The 24,864-nt window shown below is 51.7% G+C and overlaps 2 protein-coding genes across 3 annotated transcripts; both read left to right on the top strand.

Annotated features, from left to right (window-relative positions):
- Positions 1 to 1,742: 1,742 nt before the first annotated feature.
- Positions 1,743 to 7,783, top strand: Rabggta (Rab geranylgeranyltransferase subunit alpha). Of its 2 annotated transcripts, XM_048443895.3 has the most exons (17): positions 1,743 to 1,823; positions 2,091 to 2,148; positions 2,275 to 2,385; positions 2,741 to 2,865; positions 3,036 to 3,223; positions 3,477 to 3,680; positions 4,214 to 4,297; positions 4,384 to 4,466; positions 4,555 to 4,656; positions 4,762 to 4,867; positions 4,942 to 4,993; positions 5,130 to 5,218; positions 5,334 to 5,422; positions 5,514 to 5,630; positions 6,534 to 6,647; positions 6,904 to 6,991; positions 7,569 to 7,783. In XM_048443895.3, the coding sequence occupies exons 2-17, from the start codon at positions 2,146 to 2,148 to the stop codon at positions 7,715 to 7,717; spliced, it is 1,704 nt and encodes a 567-aa protein (XP_048299852.3). In that variant the 5' UTR covers positions 1,743 to 1,823; positions 2,091 to 2,145; the 3' UTR covers positions 7,718 to 7,783. The 2 variants fall into 2 exon arrangements, with proteins under 2 accessions (XP_048299852.3, XP_048299859.3); XM_048443902.3 differs by lacking the exon at positions 1,743 to 1,823 and having other exon boundaries at positions 1,856 to 2,148.
- A 3,105-nt stretch (positions 7,784 to 10,888) lies between these two features.
- On the top strand, positions 10,889 to 23,228 carry Tgm1 (transglutaminase 1). Its single transcript, XM_087912057.1, is given in 15 exon segments — positions 10,889 to 10,951; positions 10,953 to 11,184; positions 11,318 to 11,506; positions 12,447 to 12,695; positions 13,053 to 13,171; positions 13,310 to 13,417; positions 13,796 to 13,970; positions 14,327 to 14,465; positions 14,593 to 14,696; positions 16,668 to 16,756; positions 17,203 to 17,356; positions 17,462 to 17,743; positions 18,202 to 18,362; positions 18,691 to 18,827; positions 22,837 to 23,228. Coding segments are annotated over 15 exon segments (2,427 nt in total). The 3' UTR covers positions 23,063 to 23,228.
- The last annotated feature ends 1,636 nt before the right edge of the window (positions 23,229 to 24,864 follow it).

The raw sequence follows: 24,864 nt of genomic DNA, 5'->3' as shown, positions 1-24,864 counted from the left end.
AGTTTCATGCATGTTTGTCGGGGAAATTAAAAATAATAACTCTATTATTATTTATTCAATACAATCATTAGTCAAAGAACCTCATATGGTTTATTTAATCTTAACGTCAACTCAAGCATCTAGATAAAATTTTTCTTCTGTAACTGGGTTTTTTGAGACTATGTGGCAGAAACTAGCCTGGAACTCCTTTTCTAACCCAGGCTGGCCTCAAACTTGAGATTCTTTCTCTCCTCACAAGTACCAGGGTTACAGGAGTTCTCCAAGATGTCTAGCTTTTTTATTTTCTTTCATTTTGAAACAGCATCTTACTACATAGCACAGGCTGGTTTCAAACTCAGGACCCTCCTGCCTCAACCTCCCAAGTGCTGCGATTACAGGCGTGAGCCATCATGTTCGGATGCATCGTATTTTTAATCAATCTGTTTCTGCCTCTGCCTCTGCCTGTGGTTGTGTGTGTGTGTGTGTGTGTGTGTGTGTGTGTGTGTGTGTGTTTACATGCCTCCCATATATACAGAGCTCCCATCACAATGCCAGGAGCAAAGATAACTTAAGTATGCTCTCTTTCCCCACTGGGACTGCAGTACACATGACTAGGAAAAACGTCTCTTTTCCTCTAAAGTATGTTATAGGACCTAGAAAAAGACTGGGTACATAGTGGGCATTTTAAGTCCATTTCCAGGACACAAAACATGAATTGATAGCTTGGTGGCGCACGCCTTTAATCCCAGCACTGGGGAGGCAGAGGCAGGCGTGAGTTCGAAGCCAGCCTGGTCTACAAGAGCTAGTTCCAGGTCAGCTAGGGCTCTTCACAGAGAAACTCTGCCTCAAAAAACAAAACAAAACAAAAAGATGAATTGATAGTAGAGGGGACATGGCTGGGATGAAGACCATTCCAACCATTTCAGTGGCGCCTGGAATAGAGAGGATATTAATGGGTAAACTAAAAAGTAGAGAGAGAATAGTGCCGAGGTACACATGAAAATAAAGCCCGCATTCAGGAGAGACAGACAAGACAGCATCTTTTGCTTTTATAGTTTAAAATATCTCTAGGACATACAGGTTATACTGAACTTTTTAAAAAATTAGAACTCTCACAATTACCTAAACTGGCCTTAGACTCTATAGATTCTAGGGTTTAAGTGGTTCTCAACCTGTAGATCACAAACCCTTTGGGGGTCACATGTTAACTATTCTGCATATCAGATATTTATATTACGATTCATAACAGTAGAAAAATAGTTATGTGGTAGCAATGAAATAATTTATGGCTGGGGATCACCACATGGAGAACTGTATTAAAGCGCTAGGAAGGTCGAGACCCTCCTGCATCGACCTGAGAAGCTGACATTACAAGCACCATCACTGCCCCTGGATTTTTCCAGTGGGCTTTTGAATATGTCAACGCATACGTATACTGATACATTATTATTATCATTGTCATTAAGTTAGTGAACATCTGGCCTAGAGATTTGAGTACCATCACCTTCCCGATAGCAGCCATTAATGCGGATGAAATTAATAGAACAGGAAGGAACCTGAGAATTTTTTAACAGCCAGAATTGGCTGGTGTCAGGTTGTTGGGGAAACTTCTTCAACTAGGTTGCAGTTTAAGTCGCTAACAGGAAGAGCCTTTCCATGTCATTCACACATTCGCTCACACACTCCTGGGAGCTAACAAGAACTTGATGACAGGCACGCAACTCCCTCTCCGAGCCTGCAGGTGGCGCAGCGCCTCGCCCTCACACGGCCCGGAGCCCCTCTAGCCAGGCTGGGACTCGGTGGCGGCGCCGGGCTGCACGTCCCGACACTTTTTCCCGGCGCAGGTGGGTTCGCCCGCGGGGGAGGGGGTGCTGGAATCCGCGGGACGGGAGAGCGGGCGCTGCTCTCTCCGGGCGCGGTGTGTGCCTCGGCTCGGTCCCGGCCTACCGGGGCTCCGGTTGTGGTGAGCGCCTCCTCCTGACCTCGCATACCAGGCGGAGGACCTCTTCACACCCGGGGATCTTTCGCTCAGGCCCGCTGGCAGCTTCCGGGAAACACCTGGAGGCGGGGCTGTGGGGGCGGGGTTCCGTGATTGACATCTTTTTCCGCAGACTGAACGGGCTACCTCTGGACCCCTCCCCTGTCCCCCAACGCTGAGCCGACACCATGGTGAGACCCCTGAGTCCAGCCCCTTGCCCCTGCATACCCACGCCCTCACCCCGCGTGGCTGTCTCTTGGGGCCTCTGCAAATCTGCCCTTGCTACCTACATTCTTACCCCCTACCCATCCCTGTAGCATGGGCGCCTGAAGGTGAAGACGTCCGAAGAGCAGGCAGAAGCTAAAAGGCTAGAACGGGAGCAGAAGCTGAAGCTCTACCAGTCAGCCACACAAGCTGTCTTCCAGAAGGTGGGGGCCCTCAGGGGTAGCCCCAACCTCCAAGTAAAACACAGGCCAAAAGCTTGACCCTAGAGTCAAGCTGTAGGAATCCAACTCTGAATTCTGTCTGTTGTTGCTGTGTTGTTGTCTTGGGCGAGTCACTGAAACTCTTACTGTCTTCAGTTTGTTCAGCTGTAAAATGGAGCTAATAATTGTACACGCTACATAAGACTTAAAGATTAAATGAGAAAATCCCTGTGAGGCTGTATAAGGATTTGCATAGTACCTGTTGCACAGTGCCACTCTGGGTGGTTCCGAGTTTATAATGTTTAGCCCAGAGCTGGGAAAATGCTGTGGTCGCTGACCCTGTAACCTGTCTTCTTAGCGGCAGGCTGGTGAGCTGGACGAGTCAGTGCTAGAACTGACAAGCCAGATTCTGGGAGCCAACCCTGATTTTGCCACCCTCTGGAACTGTCGCCGAGAAGTGCTCCAGCGGCTAGAAACCCAGAAGTATGTAGTGGTTCAGGTCCCTGCCCTGGTCCTGCCTGGGTGCAGAACTGGAGGAGGAGGGGTAACCTGGGGCATAGAGATAGGATGGTGGGGGCCCAGGTGCAGGGAGGGAGGGAGAAGATGCAGTTGGGTGTTGAAAGGCTCTAGCCTCCTTTTCTCTTGTGGTGCAGGTCCCCTGAGGAGTTGGATGCTCTTGTGAAAGCAGAGCTAGGCTTCCTAGAGAGCTGTCTGCGTGTGAACCCCAAGTCCTATGGCACCTGGCACCACCGCTGCTGGCTTCTAAGCCGCCTGCCTGAGCCCAACTGGGCCCGAGAGCTGGAACTGTGTGCTCGCTTCCTTGAAGTTGATGAGCGGAACTGTAAGTGTTCACAGCCCTGTCCCCACATCCTCACGTGCCCTACATCCTGATACTGGGTCTTCATTAAGGCCCAGAGTGGGGAGGGATGTGTAGGACCCAGCACCAACACCCACTATGGTAGTGTTGAAAAGGATGGTGGAGCCAGATGGAGCCTGTGTGGTTTAGGGCTCGCTGAGGCGATGCTGGGGCTCTCAGTGGGGCAGCTCCCCTCTGTCCTGCTCCTGAGATAGGTTCTCCCCCTCAACACCCCTAGTTCATTGCTGGGACTATCGGCGGTTTGTAGCTGCACAGGCTGCTGTAGCGCCTGCGGAGGAGCTAGCCTTCACTGATAGCCTCATCACCCGGAACTTCTCCAACTATTCCTCCTGGCATTACCGCTCCTGCCTCTTGCCCCAGCTGCACCCCCAGCCAGACTCGGGCCCACAGGGACGCCTCCCTGAAAACGTGCTGCTGAAAGGTAAGTGGGCCTAGAGTAGTGGTCCCAACCCCTGGGGGAGTCGAATGACCTCTTCACAGGGGTCGCCTAAGACCATCAGAAAACACAGATCCTTACGCTGCAATTCTTAACAGTAGCAGAATTACAGTGATGAAGTAGCTATGAAAATAGTTTTATGGTTGTGGTGGTGGGTGGGGGGTGTCACCGCAACATGAGGCACTGTATTAAAGGGTCACAGCCTCAGGAAGGGTGAGAACCAACCACTGGCCTAGGGGATCCTGGTAAGGATTCTGCTGCTCCACCCCAGTCCTGGTGTCTGTCCAACCCTGTTCTGAGCCTGCCTTACTCAGCTTCTTCCTGGTCTTTGGGGTGTGCATGCCACTCAGTTCCTGGCTTCAAGGAGCTCAGGTATCCGATGGTAAAAATAAAACTGATACATGTGATGCCTGTGTAAGGCCAGGGTACAAGTGGAGCGTAGGGCTGGAGAGCTGTTGGGATGGCTCTAGGATCCTACGTGCATGCTCACAAACCTCACGCCTCCCTGGCCCCCACAGAGCTGGAATTGGTGCAAAATGCCTTCTTTACTGACCCCAATGATCAGAGTGCCTGGTTCTATCACCGCTGGCTCCTCGGCCGGGGTAAGCCGTGGGGAGAGGGGAGGGTGTTTGAGCCTAAGAAGGGAAGGAAGAAGATTTAAGACGAACCAGGCTGTCTCTCTCCCCAGCGGAGCCGCAGGATGTTCTGCGCTGCCTGCATGTGAGCCGGGATGAGGCCTGTCTGTCAGTCTGCTTTTCTCGTCCCCTAATAGTGAGTCAAGTGGCTTTACTAAAGGCATCATGGGATTCTGAGTCTGCGGCTGTTAGAGCTAACGAGTCTCTCTTTGTCTCCTGAGCAGGTGGGCTCCAGGATGGGGACTTTGCTGCTCATGGTTGATGAGGCACCTCTGAGTGTGGAGTGGAGGACTCCAGATGGCAGGAACCGGCCCAGCCATGTCTGGGTATCCCAGAATTGATGGGGCAGAAATGAGGGCTTGGGACAGAGCTAGGGTGGGACAGTCAGAATGGCGGTGAGGCGGCACGTTTCCTTGACCCGATGCTCCCAGCTGTGCGACCTGCCCGCCACCTCTCTCAATGACCAGTTGCCGCAGCACACGTTTCGTGTCATCTGGACAGTGAGTGATGCCCAGAAGGAGTGTGTGCTCTTCAAAGGTGAGGCTGCTTAAAGCTCCACACAGTTCCTCGGCCTTCTCGCTCCTCTCCTCACGCTGTCCCCTTTCCCTTAGGTCGCCAGGAGTGCTGGTGCCGGGACTCAGCCACCGATGAGCAGCTATTCAGGTGATGAAGGAGCCCGTGGCCAGAGAGGGGCTCTAGACATGGGGCAGCTGGGACGGGAGACCTGGGCCTGGGGAAGGAGGGTGGCTTGGACCTGATAACTGTGGGCTGCACACCCCCTTAACCTGCCCACTCTCAGGTGTGAGCTGTCGGTGGAAAAGTCCACAGTACTGCAATCTGAGCTTGAGTCCTGTAAGGAGCTGCAGGAGCTGGAGCCCGAGAATAAATGTGAGGACGTCCCCTGAGCCAGCTCCCAAGAACCGCGCCGAGAAAACCTGCCCAGGGAACTTCCTTGAGGACGGGGTCTCGAGAGACTGTAAAGATTCCTCTGCCCTCTCCCCAGGGTGCCTGCTGACCATCATCCTGCTGATGCGGGCCCTGGACCCCCTCCTCTATGAGAAAGAGACGCTGCAATACTTCCACACCCTCAAAGCAAGTTAGGCCTGGGGAACGGGCCAGGGGAGGCCAGGTGGGCGAGTGGAAGACAGCGGACCCACCTAACTATCTGCTTCGTCTCCACCAGGCTGTGGACCCAATGAGAGCCGCGTACTTGGATGACCTACGCAGCAAGTTCCTGCTGGAGAACAGCGTCCTCAGGATGGAGTATGCTGAGGTGCGCGTGCTGCACCTGGCTCACAAGGTATGTGCTCAGCACTTGTCCTTCCCGAGGCCTCTGCCCGCTGTCCCCATGCCGCACCTCTAGCTCTATTGCAGTGCCTTCCTAGACATTTCCTCCTCACTAGGCTGAACCCATCATCTTTCTTTTGGTCTATTCCTTTGTTAGATCTTGCTTTTTTTTTTTTAATTTTTAGTTTTCAGTCAGTCAGTTCAGCATCCTATATATTCCCTGGTTCTGAATCCTGAGTCATCAAAGCTGTACTAGGGATATAGCTCATTGGTAGATCACTTGCCCAATATATAGAAGGCCCTGGGTTCAATTCCTACTACTGAAAAACAACATAAGAAGACCCTTCACTACTGTGCTGTGCCTCCCCGTGCTTCTCACCCTGGATCAGGGCCCCCAAGCCTGAAACCTGAACGGTTTGCAGAGATTTTCTGTTTCCCATCCTTCCTAGTCATGTGTGTCTGCGACAGGGCTTCTCTCTGGAGCCCTGGCTGGCCTGGAACTCTCTGTAGACCAGGCTGACCTCAAACTCACTGGCCGCGATCCTCCTGCCTCTGCCTCCTGAGTCTGGGATTAAAGGCGTGCGACCACCGCCAGGTCTCCCTAGACCTCTTAACAAATCAGTCGTGCCTCCTCACTGCAGCCCCCTCAGGCCTGTGTGCTGTAGGACATGCCACTCTCCTCGGTCCCTTCCACACTTGGGGTTCCTCTCGCTGTCCACTCCCACTGGCCATCCCACCGTAGCCGTTTGTCTGTCCCTTTCCTGACACGGCCTGTGCTCATATGCATTGTTCTGTGTGCTTCTTACGTTCTGCTGGGCTCTAGCCAGAGTCTTCTGAGGTCCATATGGCACATAGGACAGGTGACGAAAGACCTCCTAGCTCTTGCTGAGTTTCCCACCCCTCCCCCTGCTCCTAGGATCTGACAGTGCTCTGCCATCTGGAGCAGCTGCTCTTAGTCACCCATCTTGACCTGTCGCATAACCGTCTCCGAGCTCTGCCCCCAGCCCTGGGTGCTCTGCGCTGTCTTGAGGTAAAATGTTCATCCTCCCTTGCCGTCTGGGGTGGCCCCTTCCTCTTTTTCCACTCAGGAGATTGTCTGTGTCACAGCAATGTCCAGGACCTCGTGGCTCCTGAAGGTAACTTCTTTCCCAGCCTTCTCTGCCACCCAGTCTGGCCCTTTGAGCTTTTTGACATACCTAAGCTGGTCACTCTGGGCTCCTCCATGGCTTGTACCCGTCTCAGGCTGCCTGTTTGACCTTGTGCCTCCCCAATTCCCTGCTCTTCAGGTGCTGCAGGCCAATGATAATGCCCTAGAGTCCTTGGATGGTGTGACCAACCTTCCCCGGCTGCAGGAGCTGTTACTGTGCAATAACCGTATCCTTCTGTCGGGTTTGCAGACAGCTCATAGGGTGAGGAGCAGGCCACAGAGGGACAAACCGCAGACACAGACAGGGTCATCTCAAGGCAGGGCAGGAAGCAGGGCTTGGGCAGGGTAAACCTAGGGGAGATGATAGCCTGGTACTGTCTGGGGCTGTTATTAGCTTTTGCTCTGGAGTTCTGTGACGTGTAACTTTCTTAAGCCAGGGTTCAGAGATAGGCAACCTGTAAGATTCTTAGGAACCACATAGTGGTCTAGATATCAGGAAGTTCCAAATTTTTTAAAAATCGTGAACTCTGATTCCTCTTGAAAATGGGAGGGTAGAGCCCCTCTGACCCAGAAGCCCCTTGTGGATAGGAAGTGCCACTCACCAGCCATCCACACCTGATGATCCCACAACCCTTCCTTAGGCAGACATTTCCAGCCTCTGCTAAGAGCTTTCTTTTCTCTCCAGGGACATGGATAAGAGACCATCCAATGTGCTTCCAAGCAGCAGCCTTTAGTTTTGGGGTGTCAGTAGCAGGCATCGGGGTGGGTAGAACTACTGAGCTTTCCTTGACTCTCCTGCTCAAGGCCTCCATCAGACTGCAGCTCTCCAGCCTCTTGCCTCTTGCCCCAGGCTAGTCCTCCTCGACCTGCAGGGCAACTCACTGTGCCAGGAACGGGGCATCTCGGAGCGTTTGGCTGAAATGCTGCCTTCCGTCAGCAGTATCCTCACCTAGGAGACCCTGCCCTCGCCCTTACCCTTTAACTTATTGGGACTGAATAAAGAATGGAGAGGCCCTCTAGGCTGCCGGGCTACCATTACTGCTGCCATTAGGCCGCTACCTCCGTTACCACCACCATGCTCTTTGAGAGAAGGGCCTTGGGGTGGGGTGTGGGTCTACTCTGCTGGAATACTCTCGGCTTTGCTCTCCCCTGTTGTGGAGGACCGGAACCTCAGTGTTTACAGCTGAAGTTGGAACCAGAACTGGATTTGAGTCCAGCTCCATGTTTGGGGCTGCCATTGGGACCAAACTTGAGGCTAGAATAGGAGTTGGGATCAGGTTCTGACGTGGGCTGAGCTTCAGAACAGCTGTCTCTAGCTGGAAGAGGTCGTGAAAACTCCTGTGACCCCTGCGGCTTTCAGACTCTGTCTGCCCCAACTCTCACTTTATTCACAACTGAGGAGGTTCAGGGCCTCAGTTTCTAGAAGACTGCATCAGTGCACCTTGCTCCACACTATTGAAGCAACCTTGGTCCCTGTGAATTACATTCTATGGTTGAAAGGTCCTTGGGATCACCCGATCCCATTAGATCCTCATACACTCTCAGGGATGCGAGATTAGAACATTTGAATTGATGAAGAAACTGCTACGACTCCCCAAGGTCGCTAAGCTGTGTATTGAAGCCAGATACTAAACACCTTGCTTTAGTGGTTTAGCTTCTTTTCCTATTTCTGTGTTAATATGAATGATTAAACAGAGCTCTGCCTGGCCCTGCGGTATTAAGATAGGAGTCTACTGAGGTGCACCCACACCGCTCTGCACTGTGTGCTAGCTTTGAAAGCTACAGGGTGCAAGGCCTCCAGGGAGTGGCTCAGGGGTTAGGGCACTGAGTCAAACTTGGCTTAGTGGGGAGAGAGGATGACTGATTAAAAGAAGAGTTTGGCAAACCAGGCATTTTCCTGGTTCTCTAGGACCTGCTTGGGCTCATGTGTGCTCACATACCCCACCCCTTGAAGCTCTGCCTCTTCTCGTATCCACAGTGATAGGCAAAACAATCTCACGGTGAAGCCCTTTGGCTGACCTGCCACATACCGGCCTTGAATTTTGATTTCCTCAGGTTTAAACTGAGGATGTTGGAAGTGGCGCAAAACCTCTACTAGGTTCCAGGAATCGCTAGCTCAACAGGGAAAAACCCACACGGTGCTTGGTCTGTGGGCCCCCTCTTCTGTAATCCCAGCACTTGGGAGGCTAAAGCAGGAGGATTGCTATGAGTTCAAGATCTGCCTGTGGGCTATCTGGCAAACCATTTCAAAACAAACCAAAAAGTGTGGGTGGAGATTTGGAGCTTCTGTTCCTGCTCCCCAAGATACTTCTGTGCGGGATACATGTCCAAACAGATTGTTGCCGCATTTGCTTCTGGGTCTTTTTTGCCAACCCTGTTTTCACTGTCCTCTGATTGGTGACCTTTTGGTAGAGCTGAAACACCAGTGTGATAGAGTAAGAGATCCAAGGAGAGCCTCCCTAAAGATGCCTTGCTCCTCTCTGCCGTGTGGCTGTCTTAATGACTTCTCTGATGTTCCTCCCAGAGCCAGAGTCAGGAAGTACAGAAGGTTGGTTCCTGGAGCTGATTGGTCTGGATTCCCCAGAAGAATCTTAGAAATGAGGGGGAATGCTCGCCTCCAACTGCCAAGACACTCACAGTGAAAAATGGGGATACCAGATAGCCTGGAGAGGAGGCCCCTGTCCGCCCAGACCTAAACCTTTCCTAAACTTCCAAGCTGGGATCTTTTGTAACCACCTTAATCTCAGACTTAAGAGACAGAAGGAAGTGTGGGACAGCTCCACTCATCCCTGGGGCTGTGGAGCGGCTGGAAGGAGAGACAGGCGTGCAGTAGCTGAGGGTTGTGAGAAGATCTGGTAGAGCTGGCTGGTCAGGGACTGGCAGGTGGAGCCAGTTTGAAGGCCTGGTTGCTGATGTCATCTGTCTGCAGCCTGGGGTACTGGAATCTTCCTGGCAAAAATGAGTTCCAGGCCCAGAGACCATTTCCACAAGCAAACCTGCTGGGTACCACAACTAAGCAAGCGTCTCCAGTTCCGAAATAAATCTGCCCTACAGGGCTGAGAGTGAAAGAGGAGCCCCTCTCTATGCGCTCTGAACGTGCGATGTGGCAAGAGTCAAGTTGGTGTGGGGTTCATCGCCGAAAACCTTCCGTTTTCATCTCAGCCCCAGGTCTGACAGGACTTGACCCGACCCCCTTCCTTAGCATGATCTCAGTTCCTAGAAAGGAGAAAGTTCCGCCCCTACTTGGGGACAACCCCCAGAGACTGGCCTCTTGACCGACAGGGGATGAAGCAACCCTCCTACCCCTTTTCCCAGAAGCTCTGCCCCGCCTCCCCTCCCCTCATAAGCCACTTACCCGGCCCGCCCTACACCTTCCACTCGCGTGCCTGCGTCCAGCCTGTTGGTCCCGTCCCATACGCCCTGACCTGCTCCACCCGGGCTCGGGACCCAGTGGTGCCATCCCCAACACCGCTGCCAGGTGAGAGGCTTGGGCGGCTACCTCAGTGCTGAGCCACAGCAGGCCGTCGTTGGTGGGACACACGGCCCAAACTCAGAAAGGAACGCTCGTCAGTGCGCACCTGCTGTGGGTTGAGACCCGGTTTTCGTGGGGCCGCTCTGCTTAAGCCTGCTGTGCCCTCGCTACAACTCTGCCTGAAGTTTGCCCTGACGTGAGGAATGTGGGGGACCTTGCCTCCCAATCCACCTACCTGTCTTAATGGGAAGAACTCTGTTAAATGGCCCTAGAGGTTGGACCTCTAAACTGAGAAGCCAGCAGGTGGAGGGACCAGTACGGGGTTTGGGGCTGAGACAGGTGTCCACTTGGGGAACAGTGCATTTCCTCAGGTGGATCCTCGAGGGTTTCTCCACTGGACATTGTTTTGGGATGAGATTTGAGAGTGTCTATAGCAAGGTGAAGAGGTTTTTCTCTGCAGTGTGGGGTGCTTTTTCTGGGTGACTAAATGGGGTCTTTGGAAGCATTTCTGGGTTAGAATAAAATTATCTCAGTCACCTAGCTGGTACTGAACCAATTTATCTGAAGAGTTTCTGGATGAGTGGGACGGACATCCTGGGTACAGGAGAGCTGAGTGGGTTAGAGCATCCCCGGTCTTTTCTTCGCAGGCACAATGGAAGGTCCTCGCTCAGACATGGGCCGCTGGGGTGGGAACCCCTGGCAGCCCCCTACCACCCCCGTCGCCGGAGCCGGAGCCAGAGCCAGACAGACGCTCGCGTTCCCGCCGAGGAGGAGGCCGCTCCTTCTGGGCTCGCTGCTGTGGCTGCTGCTCCTGCGGGAACAGAGCTGATGATGACTGGGGGCCTGAACCTTCTGGCTCCAGAAGCCGAGGGTCGAGCTCCCGGGGCGGCCGGAGACCCGAGTCTCGGGGCAGTGCTGTGAACGCAGCTGGAGATGGCACCATCCGAGGTGAGGCTATCCGCCTTGATGGGGGGGGGGGGTCTAAGATTTATCCTGGCATCTCCTGCAGGGCTGAAGGATTTCTGGGGGTGGTCTGGGCTCCTTGTGGACTCTTCACTGACCCAGGAATGTGGCCTTACAGAGGGAATGCTGGTTGTGACTGGTGTGGATCTACTGTGTTCACGCTCGGACCAGAACCGCCGAGAGCACCACACGGATGAGTTTGAGTATGATGAGTTGATTGTGCGCCGTGGGCAGCCCTTCCACATGGTCCTCATCCTGAACCGAGAATATGAGTCCTCTGATCGCATTGCCCTCGAACTTCTCATCGGTGAGTTGGGCCTGGAATGAGAAGGATAAAGGCCCAGGCCCAGGCCTCCTTTGTTGGAGGAAAGGCTAGTGTTAGGTTAAAGAGGTCTTTAGGCTCCTCCCTGTCAGTCCTCATCTCTGCCAAAAGAGGCAGGTGCAAAATTCTTCCGTGTTCCCCTAGTGGTGCTCCCTGAGAGGCCTTGGTGCTGCAGCTTGCCCAGGCTGGCTTTCCTCAAGGCTCCTGGGGCAGCTACCACACAGCACTTCCTCTTCAGGCTGGCCTCTTTGTCTTTCGTCATTGTTGGCTCGATGTGCCCTTCTTTCTGGGTCTTGCTCGTTCATTTGCCTAGCCCCCATGTGCCCGTCTCTCTGCCTGTCCATGCCATGGCCCAAGGCAGGTGCCTCCTTCACCATGTTGCTTAGTGACCGTTGACTGCCCAGGCTGGTGATTATGCAGCTGCTGGGGGCGGGTGACTCTTCTTACCCTTTGATTAGAGCCCAGCAATGTATGCCCCAGCCTCTAATTTCCCAAGTCCCCCCCCACCTCCAGAAATGCTCTGGGCTCTCGAAGCCATGACCCCAGGGAGCAGGCCACACTGACCTCGGTATCCGGAGTGTGCTTTCCTATGGGGCAAATGGACCCAACTTAATTTCCCTTCAGTTCAGTGGGACAGTGCAGGAGTCAGAGGGTGACAGTGGCCCCAGTGTCCTCTCCCTACTTGAGTTCATTGTCGGGGGAACAGGTTTGGGATGTTGGACTGGGGCTCTGCCCTGACACGCAGGAGAGCATGGGGCGGCCACCATGCTGCTCTGAGGAGATTGTCACAGGCTGATGTGGTAACCCTACTTAGGGACATACAAATTGGCTCACAGACCTTTTGGGTGGGGCTGAATGAAGTCTTGGTGTCTCTCCCGCTTCCAGGAGCTCTCTCACTACCTAAATGCTGACCTTGTTATTCTAGGAAACAGTCCTGAAGTGGGCAAGGGTACCCACGTGATCATCCCGGTGGGCAGAGGGGGCAGTGATGGCTGGAAGGCCCAAGTGACCAAGACCAGTGGACACAACGTAAACCTGCGCGTCCATACCTCCCCTAATGCCATCATCGGCAAATTTCAACTCACTGTTCGCACACGCTCTGAAGCTGGAGAGTTCCAGTTGCCCTTTGACCCCCGCAATGAGCTCTACATCCTCTTCAACCCCTGGTGCCCAGGTAAACCAGCTGGGGTCAAGAGCAGAGGGTAAATAGGTCAGGGCTTCCTTTCCTGGGATCCAGATGGGTGCCTGAACATCTGGTCATAGGGAAAAACACCCCACACTCATTGTTCAGGAGAGGAGATAGAGGCCCACTCTAGAAAAGAGACCCACCTCACTTATTCCGATGAAGGACCCTGGCCACAGCCAACCTTCTTTCCCACCATCCTTCCTTAGAGCGAGCAGTCCTGTCAGGCTAGAAGAATCCCCACCCCCACCTTCTTCTGTGGCTATGGATTCTGTAGACCTGGCTAAGGGGAAGGTAGGACCCAGGAAGAAAATGGATAGGATTTGCTCTGTGCTTTTGGGGATACAGAGGACTTGGTGTACGTGGACCACGAGGACTGGCGGCAAGAATATGTGCTTAATGAATCTGGAAGAATCTACTATGGGACAGAAGCACAGATTGGCGAACGGACCTGGAATTATGGCCAGGTATGTATGACTGGGCTGGGCCTCTGTGTACTCGAGGGAGATGTAAGTGAGGGACGTGGTGGACTGGGCAGGATGCTAGCCTATGGTCTGAGCATCACTTTGAGGGGCTGTGGTCACCTCTACCCTCCTTCCTTCCAGTTTGATCACGGGGTGCTGGATGCCTGTCTGTACATCCTGGACCGGAGGGGAATGCCATATGGAGGCCGGGGGGACCCAGTCAGTGTCTGCCGCGTCATCTCTGCCATGGTGAGCACTCTTACATCTGTAAGCCCTTTCTGTGTCTTCCTGCCCTGCCCTTTATGGATTTTCCCCTCTAAAGAGAGTATTGAGGGTGAGGGAAAGGGGTTCACTCCTCTCTTCCCTTCCCTGCCTGTACCCCACCACACCTTTCATGCTTTCTGTTCCAGCTCCTTTGGACTGTGGGGCCAAGCCCCAAACTTGGCACACCCAGTATTCACATTCCGGCGTTACAGCAAGGGGCGTGGGGGGCAGGTGTGTTGGGGGGAAGTGGGTGGAGTTTAGGCTGGTGTGTAGTTCTTGAGGTTGCAGGGTTAGGGGCTGGGGAATCCAGAAGATCCTGAGCACCTCCCCAAACCCAGCCACACCCTATCTTTTCCTGGGCAGGTGAACTCCCTGGATGACAATGGAGTCCTGATTGGGAACTGGACTGGCGATTACTCTCGAGGCACCAACCCCTCAGCGTGGGTGGGCAGCGTGGAGATCCTGCTTAGCTACCTACGCACCGGCTATTCTGTCCCCTACGGCCAGTGCTGGGTCTTTGCTGGTGTTACGACCACAGGTAGTAGAGGGAACGGGTCAGGAATAGCCTGGTCTCTGTAAGGAGGGAAGGGTTCCATTTCTGTCCAGCCCAGCTGTGCTACAGGATAGGGTGCCACTAAGGGTGGATGATAGAATGACCTTAATTATCATTAATTAGTGTTAACAACCGAGAGAGGCCTAAGGGATAGAAAGAAGAAGCAATAGTCAGGGCCTGAGTCAAGCAGGTGGCTTTGTAACCCAAAGGTACTTGAGTCTTCTGACCCCTAACTCTGGTGGTCCCTCCAAGCTTGGCAAACTCAGCTGCCCTTTCCCTCTTGCTGATGCCACACCTACAGCCAACCTCTGCCCCTGCTCTTAACCCTGGCTCCTCCACAGTGCTGCGGTGCCTGGGCCTTGCTACCCGTACTGTCACCAACTTCAACTCCGCGCATGACACAGACACGTCCCTCACTATGGACATCTACTTTGATGAGAACATGAAGCCACTTGAGCATCTGAATCACGATTCCGTTTGGTGAGCACAGGGTGAGGGATGGCCTGCCACTTGTCCTAAAGATGAAGATGGTCTGAGGCTGGGATGCCGAGCCGTGGTAGGGATGGGAACTGGGGAAAACCTGAATGGGAACTCTGTGCCCCTCTAGGAACTTCCATGTGTGGAATGACTGCTGGATGAAGAGGCCAGATCTGCCCTCAGGCTTTGACGGGTGGCAGGTTGTGGATGCCACACCCCAGGAGACCAGCAGTGGTAAGGCAGGCCTTGCCCCGACCCTGTCCTCACACCCCCTCGAGTCTCGGCTGGAGAGCCAAACCCTTTGACCCCACAGTTCCTCACATGAACTTAGCACCTGAACCACTATGCAGCCATTAGTTTATTTTCTTCTCTTCATATAGCTATTTGACTTCATTTTATTTTATAATTTATAATGATTAATACACTCAGATAGTTCCAAAGTTAGAGAAGATTCAAGAACATTCAGTAAGAGTTTTCCTTTCCCCTGAAAAACCAATTATTCTTACTTGCTTTTTAACTTACATATTCCAGATATAATTAATTAAAGGACACACACTTATGTATATGTCTGAAAAGTCATAATTAGGTCTGGGTTCAATTCCCAGCACACACACACACGAAGAAAAGGTTATAAGTAATATGACCTCCGTACATGGAAGGAGAAAACAGAATTATTGAATATTATAAGATGTAAAAGTTATTTATTTTCTATTAGACGTTTATAAAGTAAATTTCTATTTGGGGGGGATTCCCACCCTAAAACCTGATCATCAAAACTGATCCATCAGAATTTCCAAGGATGGGTGTATCTATTTCTTCCCAGTCCTGATTTTGAACCTGGGGCCTTGAACATGCTCAGTAAGTCTTTACTACTGGGCTGCACCCGTGTTTTTCACACTCTGTTTCAAAAATTCCCTTGGTGATTCTTAAAGTCCCCCATGTTTGGAACCCATCCTATGCCAATGGGACACTGGTAAATGATGACTCTTGTAGGTATTATAACTTTGTCTCAGTCTCCTCCAGGAGAATGAACCCTAATTCTCTCTTTTGTTCCCCTGTTCATTGCATACATGTGCAGTATACAGAAGTCAGGGCTCAGACAGGTTAAAAGAAATTAGCTCTATAACCCTGACGTGACCTGGGGTGACGTGATCTGTCAGCAGCTTGTCTCTTATTACTCTCCATAGAAGTGATACCTGATGTCCGCTCTGCTCTCACAGCCTCCTCTCCCTCTGACTTTCAGTTTACCTGCAGGTAACATGACCTGTCCCACCAGCTGCTTCTTCGCCTCCCCTTGCCTAGAGTACATAGCCTTGGCCTAACTTACATTCTTCTTCTGGTCACTTCTCAGACTACTCCCTGTCAATCATCTCTGTAAAAGGGGTTCTGGGTTGCATAACTCAGCAATGCTTGCAGTGTGCCGGGAAACTTGACCTCTGGTTCAGCTCTAAGAAATAATGGGGTAGATGTCAGGTAGGGGCTCTGGGCAGAATGGCTAGGACCTAAGTCTACCATGGTTACTTCTTGGACAAGTGATATCGGCAAGGAAGCATCTTTGTGTGTCATGTTCTTGAATAGAATACTGTGTGTATACACCATATGGTGTGGATGGATGGACTCCATGTATCAATGAGGACTAGTAGCATGCCTTCGACAGTATAGCCACTCAGTAAATAGAAGCTGTTTCCAGCTGCCTTATAAGACAGGGCAGCTACCTCACTGGCTGAGCCTGTTTCCCTGTCTGAAAGAAGAGGCCTGAGCAATAGGTGTTAGGATCCTTTCCTGTTGGATAGCCCTCATTCCTGTTTGCACTTTCTGTCCCAGCCAACCTATTGCAGCCAGTTCACCCTCTCAGAAGCTCTCCTGAGTACAATAAAGACAGTCTTTTCTTTCCCATCACCCTTCTCGCTTCCCAGTAAAGAGGTCAGAGTGCGTTGCACAGCGGAGGTGTTTCTGAAATAGTGATGGTGGCATCCTGCTCTCTCAGCCAACCAGAACCAATGTGGGCCCTGAAACAACTGTGAGGAAAGATTGGGGGAGGGGTCCTGAACTCTGCGGATGGTGGGCAGAGCAGCCAGCCAGTGCAGAGGGCGTGCAGACAACCTGGCTTGTGAGGCTGTCTGTCCAGCTGTTAGCCGGGCTGTCCCTGACCCCTCCCGCTCCCACAATGCCTCTGGGCCTCCTTAGACCTGCCTCACTTCCCAGGAATCTTCTGCTGTGGCCCCTGCTCCGTGGAGTCCATCAAGAATGGCTTAGTCTACATGAAGTATGACACGCCCTTCATTTTCGCCGAGGTGAGGGCTGGGCTCCAGGTGCCTCCTCAGCAGTCTGAAGCAACCAGAACCCTGGCTTCGGTCCTGAGTCCTCTGGTCCTGACTTCACCGCTGACTGACTAGCTGTGTGACCTTGGGCAAGTCACTCACTCTAGAGTCTTAGTTTCCTCAGCTGTAAAAAGGAGATAATTAATAATGGCTGCCTTGCTTCCTGTACTCAGGATCAAAAGGGATAATGGATATGGGGTTGCTTCATAAGTTGTAAAGCCAGCGAATAACCATAAGGGAAAACTGTTATTAATGCCAAAATGGGCTACAAGGAGTCTCCTAGACCAGTTTCCTCCCTGCTCCTTCACTATGGCTGGTTCAGTTTGCCTATAGCTCCTGGGGCTGAGGAAAGAAGGTTCTGGGGGTCAAGCCTGTTTTCCTGGCCCACTATAGCCCTGCTATTCTCTGCTCTCCCACAGGTTAACAGTGATAAGGTATACTGGCAGCGACAGGATGATGGCAGCTTCAAGATTGTGTATGTGGAGGAAAAAGCCATTGGCACGCTCATCGTCACAAAGGCAATCAGCTCCAATATGCGGGAAGACATCACGCACATCTATAAGCACCCAGAAGGTAACATTCTTCCAGTCCAGCCAGCCAGCTCCTGGCTGAGGGTTCCTGAAGAGCATTGGCCTACCCCGGCAATGACTTGAACTCACCAATGACTTCAACCCTCAGGCTCAGAAGCAGAGCGGAGGGCTGTGGAGAAGGCTGCCGCCCATGGCAGCAAACCCAATGTGTATTCCACCCGGGACTCTGCTGAGGACGTGGCAATGCAGGTGGAGGCACAGGACGCTGTGATGGGACAGGATCTGGCAGTCTCCGTGGTGCTGACCAATCGTGGCAGCAGCCGCCGCACCGTAAAGCTGCACCTCTACCTCTCTGTTACCTACTACACTGGTGTCACTGGGCCTACCTTCAAGGAGACCAAGAAGGAAGTGGCACTAGCCCCAGGAGCCTGTAAGTGTTCCTTCCCTAGCCCTGCTCCTAGGTGGTACTCCTTCCCTATCTCTGCCTTTAGATAGTGCTCCCTCTCCAGCCCTGCTCCTAGATGGTGCTCCCTCCCTGGCCCTGCCCCTAGATTGTACTCTCTCCCTAACCCTGCTCCTAGATAGTGCTCCCTCCCCAGCCCTGCCCCAGACGGTGCTCCCTCCCCAGCCCTGTGCTTTCCTATCTCTATCTCCTGGAGAGTGCTTCCTCTTCAGTCCTTCTCCTAGATAGTGCTCCCTCCCTGGCCCTGCCCCTAGATTGTACTCTCTCCCTAACCCTGCTCCTAGATAGTGCTCCCTCCCCAGCCCTGCCTCTGAGTGTCCAAGCACCTTGGCCTTGGACATGGAGGCCCTATAGCAACAGGGAGCACTTCTAGGAGACTGGATTTGGGGGGAAAGGCCTGTGATTGCTATGCATTTTCTTCCCAGCGGACTCTGTGACCATGCCTGTGTCCTACAAGGAATACAGGGCCCACCTCGTGGACCAGGGGGCAATGTTGCTCAATGTCTCAGGTCACGTCAAGGAAAGTGGGCAGGTGCTAGCCAAGCAGCACACCTTCCGTTTGCGCACCCCAGACCTCTCTCTTACGGTGAGTGGGACTGAGAACAGGAGCCTGAGGCTAAGGGAAATCACGGGCAAGCCTGAAGCAAGTTGCCCTGATGAGCCCTAGGAGGTTAAGGACCAGACCTGACCTTGGTTTCCTCATCTCTAAAACAGGTTCTCAGGTCTGAGTCTGTGGCAGCCTCGAGGTGTAGAGTGGATATGAGTTTCCTCCCTGATAGTTTAGGTGGTTTCCTTCAGGGACAGAAATGTGGGGCTTGGCGAGATTTCAATTCTAACATGTTTCTCCTTTGGATGTAAAGTATGGGCCGTACATGTTTGGTCAGGGTCTCTGATAAGGTCTCTGTTTCCCTCAGTTACTGGGAGCAGCAGTAGTTGGCCAGGAATGTGAAGTACAGATTGTGTTCAAGAACCCCCTGCCCACCACCCTCACCAACGTCGTTTTCCGGCTTGAAGGTTCTGGGTTACAGAGACCCAAGGTCCTCAACGTTGGGTGAGTATGACTTCTCTGACGCTGCTGCTACAGCACCTCTTTTCCTCCCAGGCTGCCCCGAGCCTCAGTTTTGCTTCTCTTTTTGGTCAGGACCCCACAGAGCACCTTGGGGCCAGCTAGCAGTCTCTGGCAACTCAGGTCAATTCAGCCCAGTATTCAAGACCTGCGGAGTGCCTCGTGTTGCCCTATGTCCCTGCCCTGCCTCACCTTCTAATTAGGGAGCTGAAGCTCACATGGGAATCATTAGTAGCCCATCCCTGACATTTGGTAAATATGGAAATGTTGACCATGCACTTTCAGGAATATTATCTCATTTGGAGATTGTGCAGGCCCTTTAAAGTACATTAGAGACCTTCATATAATTACACGGAGAGCTGTGGACTCCAAAGGCTTAGGTTCAAGGCCTGCTGCATGCTCCTGACTAGGTCTCCTTGGCTAGGTGCCTTTATTCATCTAAGCCCAGTGACGATAGCAAAGCCTCCGGGGTGGTTAGTCCAGCATGTGGTATAGTCAGTCTCCACTACTAGCGACTTTTTCATCGTTGTCCTCACTGCCCCACCTTGTGAATGGCTAAGCCTCATTGCACAGCTCATAAGGGCAGGCAGGCTCTCTTTCCCCTTCAGGAGCACAAACCACCAGACACTTGGCTTGCTCAATGGTCGGTGCCATGAGAACAGAAGAGCCTCTCTCAGAGAGAAGTGAGCCCTGACTCTTGGGCCCTCAGCCAGCTTGGATCTGATCCCCACTGGTGCGGCTCTGGGCCTGGTGAGGCCCAGAGTATTATGAGACCATAATACTCATGGTCTGTGCCTGCTGCTGTCACCTGGCACAGACACTTGCTGCTCATCCCTCCCAGGAAAAGCATGGCAGGAAGGAGAGGGCAGATCTTCTAAACCAGCTTTCTTCTGATAGGAGTGGGTGTCCTGTTCTAAGAGAGGGGCTGTGAGAGGGCCTTTACCTAGCCTGCCTTTCCCCTCATACCTTATGCTGGTAGCCATGACTTTTGTTATCAGGCCAAAGGTGAGTTTATGGCCTTTATGGCCTTGTTCTTTGGCCTAGCCTGGGACTCAGAGGCTTTGATATCACAGAGTAGCACCAAGTAGACCCTACAAGGGTCCCTAGCAGCTCAGATGGCAGGGGTAAGATGTGTCCAGGGTTATCAGTCAGCTGCATTCACACCACACTGGAAGGAATCTCATCTTTGGCTCCCTAGAGGCATACACCCTTGCCAGGCTCGCGAGGTCTTTGACTCTTGGGATGCTCCCCCTAGAAGGACAGGGCCACTGTGCTAGGTGCTAGGAGAGCGGGCCTCTGTCTTGTGTGCAGGGCTTGCATGGCATCCTGACGTCACCCTCTCAATCAAGGTCTCCACTGCAGGAGCTGGGTGATGCCTGGTCTGGCAGCCTTCCTTGAACACACTGCTGCTTCTTAGTCGCTACAATCCTAGAGCAGAGAGCCTCCAGGACACTTGGTAGCCTCAAGGGGATATATCAGATTCCAAGATGGGTGTTCCTTTGCCTCTCATTTACACATCAAAGGCTGTGGTATGGAACCCAATTATACCACAAGGTGTGCCACCCTAGCCTGGTGACTGGCCACTTAATAAACATTCCAGGACTCACTCCTCCGGTTGGCTGTGTCACCGGGGAGGCTGGAAGTTCTTGGGAATTTCCCCCAGAACCAGAATCACACTCTGGCAACTTTAGTGACTGCTCTAGTGACTACTCTCCACTTGCTAAGAGTACAGCTAGCTTTAAGAAAAAGGCTGAAGCGATTTAGAGTTAAAGTTAATTACCAAGGAAAACAAACAAGTAGACAATAATGTCTGTATCATTTAGAAATTATGCATACCACAAAGGGGACATGGGTGCATGCACCTAGGCCTGTGAAGGATGGAGGGGAAGGAGGAAGAAAAAGAGATCTGGGATGGCTGAGGCCAAAGGGAGTTTTATTACCAACCAGCTGGGATGTTAATGGACATCCCAGCTTTTGCAGCTGACTTGCTCTCAGCTCAAACTCAAAAACAGGGGTGTGGCAAGGGCCTCACCTGGCTATAAGAACGTTTCCTGGGCTAGGGAAGATTCTGACATTCCTACCTGGAAGCTGGAGAGCAGGGTTTTGTTAAGAGGAGGTGGGAATAATGTTAGTGGTTGTAATCTAAGTTAGCTTCTGAAATATCACAACTCAATTATAGTAGACTTTTGAAGGTTATTGTAAGACTAAGCAACCTTTAACCTTCCATCTATAGAGAAATGGGGAAAAAAAGAACACAAATATTTAGCCAGTCAAAGCATAACCTGTTGAATTATAGACTTAACTTTTTACTTCCTATCATGACACCCACCCAGTCACATCATCTCACTTTGTACTCATTCTGTCTTATGAACCAGCAAGTGAGGACCAAAGAAGTCACTTGTCCTAAACACTGGTCTAGGGAAACCTCAGAAATAGCCTCCAAGCTAAGTGCTTCATTCCAAAGAACCCTAATCTTCAGAATTAAGAGATGCTGGCTCATTCCGTTGGCGAACTACTGTGTGGGGTTTAGTGCCAAAAAGGGGGACCCCAAGGCAAGCTTGGGTTGGACTGGGAATAAGAAGTACAAGTTTATGAAGAATCAGGAGGTAATCTAACAGTCATGAGCTGACTCCATATAAATGAACCGTGTTCCTATTTAACGTGCACTGCATCTGGTGGGGTGATAAATACCTGTAATTATCGTACTCGAGAGGCCGAGACCCAAGGGTTGAAAATGCAAGGCCTGTCTCCATCACATGGTAAATTTGAGACTAGTCTGGGCTACATGAGACCCTTTCTAAAAGATCCTGTAAGTAAAAGAGTTAAGTATGTAGACTGAAGGAAGAGCCTAGAAAAAAAAAGGTTCATTTTCTTGGGGACAGAAGGCACTCAGGGGGGCCCTTGTGAGGCAGTGCTGTGAGCCAGGACTTGGAGAAAGAGTAGGAATGAAGTTGGCAGAACTCGGAGCTCAGGTCAGAACATGGTGGAGGTGACTTTGAGCAAGCTCCATGGGGCTGGTCCAGAGGAAGGATGGTGGGGGTGATGCAGCTGTGCCGGTGGGAGCTGAGTCAGAATGAGCCTGTATGGCAGGTTAGGGAGTTGACTTCTCTCTCAGAAGTGCCAAGGAAGCCCAACCCTTGAGGGATTTAGTTCGCTTCCCAGAGATTAGCAGACTAGAGGAAAGGTGAGATGGCCGGTGAGTCCAGTGAATCCTGATTCCCAGAGGTGTTCTGGGAATATATTTTCAGAGCTCCCTGAGGAAAGGACGACACTGGTGTTAGGGTCACACACATAGCACACACACAGATATGAGAGTATGTCATTTTAAAAATGTCAATTGTCTGCCAGGCAGTGGTGGCACACGGATCTCCGTGAGTTCAAGGTCAGCTTGGTCTACAAGAGGTAGTTCCAGGACAGTTAGGACTGTTACACAGAGACCCTGTCTTGAAAAATAAACAAAACAAAACAAAAACAAAAACATTGGGATGACCTTTTCCACGGATAACATTCTTCTGTTAATTTAGTACATGAAGCTGTGCCTCATGAGGACAACTGTGTCCCATTTCTTTAGCTTGCTGTTCTGGCAAAACTGACAGCATTTGAGATCCTGGCTGGGCCTCCAGGTCTTGCTCTAAAGTTCCCTGGGCCTTGAAACCCTTGTGAGGTGGTGTGGTTTACAGCAGGGGCAGCAGAAACAAAAGTAATAAAAGCAGCCAAGGCTGCTGCCTGCCTGCAGATTATTAGTAGTCTCTGTTCAGTGGGAACAGGAGTGGAGGAGGCCAGGTGCTGGGGAGACTTTAGTGAAGACAGCTGAGTGTGGAGGTGGCCTGGGGTGGAGACTCTGTTGGGGCTGTGGGTGTAGATTCCAGCTGAACCCAGAAATGCCTGGATGGCCCCACCTCTTGCTCTTTCCTTCCTGGCCACTCTGGGCCAATGTTTGCTGTTGACTTTACCCTTAGTTGCTCAAGGCTCATGATACTGTCTCTGTCTACAGGGATATCGGGGGTAACGAGACAGTCACACTGCGCCAGACATTTGTGCCTGTGCGACCAGGCCCCCGCCAGCTCATTGCCAGTCTGGATAGCCCACAGCTCTCCCAAGTACATGGTGTCATCCAAGTGGACGTGGCCCCAGCTTCTGGAGGCGGTGGTTTCTCAGATGCTGGAGGTGACAGTCGCCTAGAGGAGAGCATACCAATGGCATCTCGAGGTGGAGCTTAGCCCTGGGCCAGGAGCAATGGAACTGGAATCAGATGAACAAGGACATTACCCCAACATGGGGGACCACCACAAAGCAGCTCCCCAGGCTCAGGCAGGAAGGCTGGGGCACCTGGGGAGGCAGTCGATCTTCACCTGTGATGATAATAAACTATTGTTTCTTTTTTTTTTTTTTAAAAAAAAAAAGATTCTATTTAGTATACCTGTCAATCTAGGCCAAGAAGTATGGAATCACACTGTATCAGAGGTCTATGTGGCAATTTTTAGGACCCATGGTTCTGAGAATTGTGGCTGGACAGTAACAGGGCCACCTCAGCCACTCTTGAGAAAGCTTGCTTAGTGTCATGGCCACCACACCTAGCCCAAACTGTATTTTGAAATATTCTTGAATAAATTGGGCCTGAGAGCACAGGCCTGGCCCAGTTGCTTGGGAATTTGGAGGATCTAAAGTTTAGGACCTGCTTAAGTTACAGCATGTGTTCAAGGTCAGCCTGGGTAACTTAGGGAGGCCCTGTCTCAAAATCTGAAAAGAGCACTGGGAGTATAGCTCAGGAATATGAGCACAGTATTTGCCTGGTATGCTTAAAGCCCTTGTACTAGAAAAAAAACTCGAAGAATTTTTATAGAAGTAATTAATTATGTTCATTGTTGAAAGTTAACAGAAATAATAGGATCAGCAAGGTGAGTCCATAGGTGAAGGTGCTTTCACCAAGACTGATGACCAAAGTTTTATCCCAGAACCTACATGGTAGAAGGAGGGAGCCCGCTCCAGATCCCACAAGCTGCCCTCTGACCTCCACATATGCACCATATGGCAGCATTCAGAAGGTAAAGGCAGAAAAATGATGAGTTTGGGCTACACATCAAGACCCTACCTCAAAAAAGCAAGCAAGCAGGCCGGGCGGTGGTGGCGCATGCCTTTAATCCCAGCACTTGGGAGGCAGAGGCAGGCGGATCTTTGTGAATTCGAGGCCAGCCTGGTCTACAAGAGCTAGTTCCAGGACAGGCTCCAAAGCCACAGAGAAACCCTGCCTCAAAAAAAAAAAACCAACAAAAAAACAAAAACAAACAAACAAAAACCAAGCAAGCAGCAAGGCATGATGCCACATGCCTTTAATCCCAGTATTTCAGGAGACAGAGACAGATTTCTGAGGCCTGCCTGGTCTACATAGTAACTTGCAGAACAGAACAGCGAGAGATACATAGTGAAACCTTGTCTCAAAAACAAACAGGCAAACCAAATATATATATATATATATATGAATGATAGTCTTGTTCCCAAGCCACTTTCAGGTTCTCCTGAATCTCAGCAACTGCAGCCTCCTCTCTGCTCTGCTCAGCCATGGGTTGCTAGATTGGTGACTCAGGCCCCCCTGAAATGTCACTTCTCCTCCAGCTCTACCTTCCTACACGATCCTAGCCATCCTCTGATTTTAAGGACCACCAGCTCTCAGACTTGCTTGTCTACTGCCGTCTTATACCTCTGCCAGACGTCTGATGGACACTAGATGTGGTTCCCTCTATTATATCCTCCTGAAGCAGCCACAGCTAGCTTGGAAAAGGACAGCTCTGCTGGGAGTCTGGAGGTTGCTCTTGATTCTATTCTTCTATCTCCCACAACCGTCTGTGGGCAAACACACGTGTCCTCCCAGAAGCTGGCTGTCCCACTGCCTCTGCAGCTACACCCACCACGGATCCTTCTTCCTTGCCCTGGATCATTGCATGGGCTTCCTGGTTATCTCCCCACCTGCTGCTCTTTACCTATCACTCAGCCACCTCCAGAATGTGGTTTATGATTACATCGA

Source organism: Myodes glareolus, chromosome 12 (genome assembly GCF_982192425.1).
Source record: "Myodes glareolus chromosome 12, mMyoGla1.1, whole genome shotgun sequence".
In the NCBI taxonomy this organism is placed as follows: domain Eukaryota; kingdom Metazoa; phylum Chordata; class Mammalia; order Rodentia; family Cricetidae; genus Myodes; species Myodes glareolus.
The sequence above is the reverse complement of the archived record's forward strand: the minus strand, read 5'-3'. Positions and strand labels throughout refer to the sequence as shown.